The 4272-nt window shown below is 36.1% G+C and overlaps 1 protein-coding gene across 1 annotated transcript; it reads left to right on the top strand.

The window, feature by feature from the left end:
* Nucleotides 1-306: 306 nt before the first annotated feature.
* Nucleotides 307-969, top strand: LOC111372942 (probable 6-phosphogluconolactonase 5, chloroplastic). The gene has a single exon (XM_022995373.1). The coding sequence runs from the start codon at nt 322-324 to the stop codon at nt 829-831; it is 510 nt and encodes a 169-aa protein (XP_022851141.1). The 5' UTR covers nt 307-321; the 3' UTR covers nt 832-969.
* Nucleotides 970-4272: the final 3303 nt, after the last annotated feature.

The raw sequence follows: 4272 nt of genomic DNA, 5'->3' as shown, positions 1-4272 counted from the left end.
GACGCATTAGGAGTAATCCATTTCGACCATCCTCACGTCTAGCTAATGTAGGAAAACAAAAGCTTAGCTTCCCCAATGAAAATATTTTCCTCAAAAACAAGGAAAATAATTTTCATGGAAAAAATTTGGCAATCAAACATGCGAAAGGTTAGAATTTGAGTGGCAAAAGGCAATTTCGACAGAAAATTCTCCAATCAAATGCACCCTAAATATTAGAAAAAGAACTGTGAATCTTAAAGTACTGAGATTTGAGTTGGGGATCAGTGTATGCTATTTGTGGAACAAATTTTCGGGGTATGTTTGAAATCAGATGTATTCAGAATGTTAAGAGCGTTGGCTTTTCACTATTTTCTGCAGGTACCAATTCCTCCCAGTAACATTTATCCCATCAATGACAAGCTGTCACCAGAGGGCGCGGCAAAGGATTATGAAGTACGTCTCAAGCATTTGGTCGAGAGCAAAATTATACCTTTATCTAATGCTTCTGGATTCCCCAAATTTGATCTTATGCTTCTTGGAATGGGGCCAGATGGACACGTTGCTTCTTTATTTCCTAACCGTCTGCAACGTTATGAGAAGAAGCGGTGGGTTACATTCATTACCGACTCTCCCAAACCTCCTCCACCGAGGATCACTTTCACGTTTCCCGTGATCAACTCATCTTCAGATATCGCAATGGTGGTCACCGGAGCTGAACTGGCCGATACTGTCAATATTGCATTGGGTGATGGACTTCCTCCTGATTCAATTCCCCTGCCTAGCATGGAAGTTTCACCTGAAGGAGAACTGAAATGGTTCCTGGACAAGGATGCTGCTTCTAAACTTAAGTAGAATAACTCAGTGCTATGTTTGTGTCGTGTTTCATTATCCTCTAATAATCTCGTGTCTTTCTTTATCGGATGAATAATAATCTCTGTTTGAGACCGCCTCAATAATGCTTATATAGTTCTTGTGTCCCTTCTTATTTGACATCTGGTTCCTTTAATAACAGTGAACGTAAGATCGACCCTTGCTTGCCATGGCAAGTTCCGCTCTCCAACCTGTTTCGGATTCTTAGTACTCTCACTTGGAGATAGACAATTATGAGAAATGTTACATGTACAAATTTTATGTAGGAAACACAGCTGTCTCACAAGGATTGACTGCTGCCAAAAGGAGTTTTTGGCAACAGCAAATCACAGGGAGACATTTGGTAAAAAAAAAAAAAAAAATCTGTACCTGTAGAATAATTATTGTAGACTGCCTCATAATTTGACTTGTTTGACTGGTTGACCATTCTAATTAAAGGCATGTTTGTGGAAGAATATGCGATTTCTTACTTCTGTTAAAATGGATATCTGGCCGTTACATGTGGCGTTTGTGTGGGCGTTTGATCTGTGATTTTCTTTGGCCCATATAAATAGGGCTTGACCTATTTCTTCACACGGTTTTTATATTGAGACGTTTCAATTTTCTTCAATTTTTAGTCTAGGGTTTTCTCTCTGTAATTGTTCTTTGATTCCAAACTCTTTTTGTTGTAATTCTTGAGTGAATTTATGTTTACCGAGTATAAATAGAGTGGTAGGTTTACTATAAGAAAATTGTATCAGTGAGGCGAGAGAAAACTTAAAGAAATCCGAGGATTTCTTCCAACATATGTACCGATATGATTTTGGCTTGATTCTAGTATTTGGATCATTAATTACTTTGTAGATGTTCAACAGGTGAGTAGTGTTCAGAGCACGCGAACATTCAAATCCGTTAATGGGTCAAAGTACATTATGTTTGATTTTTGTTAATTCTCTGCAAATTTACTTTTGATAAATTGTGATTAAACTTGTACTATATAATCTGCTTGGTTTGTTTTGCAAAATTTTAATGCTAAGTAGAGATTGTTTTAGCTGTATTAAAATTCATTTATTCAAATTTTTGTGAATACTTCAACTATTTCACCTTGCTTGATTTTGAAATACACGGTATATTGTATGTCCTTTTCTACGTGAATTTATTTGCAAACATGAGTTCCGTACAAAAGCTTTAGGTAGAATTGTGGAGTGGTAGTGGGACTTTAGTCTCTGACGCTAGAAAATAAGAGCTCTATTGTTTGTAACGGAAATGTGCTGTTGCCTTGCATGATTCTTGGGCAGCAGTGGTGAGTGCTTACAGGATAAATAAGTTAGATGTGATTGACTGGAGCTCAAGCTTCCTTCATCAATCTGATAGCATGATTAGAAAGTTTGGAAAGACAACTTCAGCTGAGACATTGTGGAAGAAATTAGAAACCCTCTACTTATCTAATACTATGCCTAATAAGTGCTATCTGTTTAGATAATTCTACGATTTTAGGTTTGATATGTAACACCAGAAAACTTTAGGCAAAAAAGAATTGTTTTATATGCTTTATTTTTATATTTTGTAAAATTTAGGACTAAAATGAAATGAATTCTAAATTTCTATTTTATCTGTGCGAGAATGAGATTTCAAATATCAATATTAGACTCTTTATGTAGGTCTTAATTAATTGGAAGTCTTCGACTCAGAAAAAAAGTTAATTCGAATAAATTAGACTCGAAATATTAAAATTTAAACGAGTTGTCATTTATTAGTTTTATTTTTACTAAAATAGGATTTGGATATGAAGCAATCACGTGTATCTAGGACTAAATATAGGAAACCTTTTAGTTGATCAGTTTTATAGCTCCTTTCACTATTATAGTATTATCCATTTTGATTTGAATAATAAGTTGACTAGGAAAAACCATGGGATAGTACACCTCCATAAAATAAAACCTCATTCTATACAAATGCAGTAGCAATACGTGGCATTGTCTCGTAGTTGCATAGAAATACAATTGTTATGCTAGGTACTTGACCTTATATAAACTCCAACTCAATGAAACCAATTAACATTGGTCCACGTGCGTGTCGTCCTATGTAGCCAATAAAACAAATTGATAAGTTCGGACGATACAAATATAAAACAGGCTTACTTAGAGTCCATCCCACAGCCTCTTGGTCAAGAGACACTCAGAATGATTGAAATAAAAGGACAATCATTGGGAACCACTTCATTTGAAGAGCTTCACAACTGGGTCAAGAGAATCTTGAAAAAACTTTGCAATCAAAGAGAGTTTTTAAAGGATATCAGTACAACAGGACGGAAGCTTGAAAAGGCGTGTGATCAGCCAGATTTGAAGATTAAGTGCCGACATGATAACAAGAGTTGTGATCGTCCAGGAAAGAAGAAATTCCACAGGAGGAGGTTCAAATTTTGGAACAAAAGATTTTCCAAATCTTTTCCTCGAAGAAGAAGATATTTTAAAAGGAAATTCACAAAGAAAAAAGGAGACAGGTGTTTTATCTGTGGAAAGAAGGGCCATTTTGCAAAAAATTGTACCAAGAAAAAAAAGGAGAACATTTTACACCAAATCTATGCAACAACGAAAGTGGAAGAAGAAGCAGACCTTGAATCGGTATTCTCTGAAGAAGATGAGCAGTCCCCTGAAACTGTCTTCGTACTTAAATTTGACTCCGATGATGAGAGCACTAATGGCTATGACAGTATAGAGGAATGCTATGGAATGCAAGCAATCAATCTTAGTCTTCCAGTTCCGATGATTGAAGTCAAAATATTTCCAGGAAAATATGAAAGACCAATCACAGTTGCAGGTCTGTTTGACACTGGAGCAGCTTGTTCAATCTTAAATCCAGCCATTCTCCCCAAAGACATGTGGAAAACACATCAGCGAATATTCCAGGCAGCCAATAATGAGTATTTTTCAACATAGTTGATAAGTAAGCCAGTGACACTTCAGTTCTTTCCTAAATGTAATGTCTCACACAAGTTACTTGGATCATCTTTACCAAGGAAGGATATTGTAATTGGTTTTGACATCATTCGACAATTGTGGGCAAAACGTGTTATTCCTCTTCCAAATGGCCTTAGATACAAGTCCTACTTTCTGCCATACATACAGCCAACCACATATTTTTCCATAACCAGCCTTGATGATATAACAAGCCTATTAATCCGAGAATGTTGTGCAGATTCTCACATAGATTTTCTCACCAAATACACTCACCCTCTATGGAAAAATCCAGATTTTTTCATAGCCCTACCTTTCAAAAGAAATAAAGACGTTAACCCTATTAAAGCCAGCCATATTGGAATGAGCCCTAAACACCTCCAATTAGCAACCAAAGAGTTAAACCAATTGCAAGATGAAGGTCTTATTGAACCTACTACTTCTCAATGGGCATGCCAAGCATTTTATGTCAACAAAAGAAGTGAAC

Source organism: Olea europaea, unplaced genomic scaffold (genome assembly GCF_002742605.1).
Source record: "Olea europaea var. sylvestris unplaced genomic scaffold, O_europaea_v1 scaffold10541, whole genome shotgun sequence".
Classification (NCBI taxonomy): domain Eukaryota; kingdom Viridiplantae; phylum Streptophyta; class Magnoliopsida; order Lamiales; family Oleaceae; genus Olea; species Olea europaea.
Note: the sequence above shows the minus strand (reverse complement) of the source record. Positions and strands in the feature narration are given on the sequence as shown.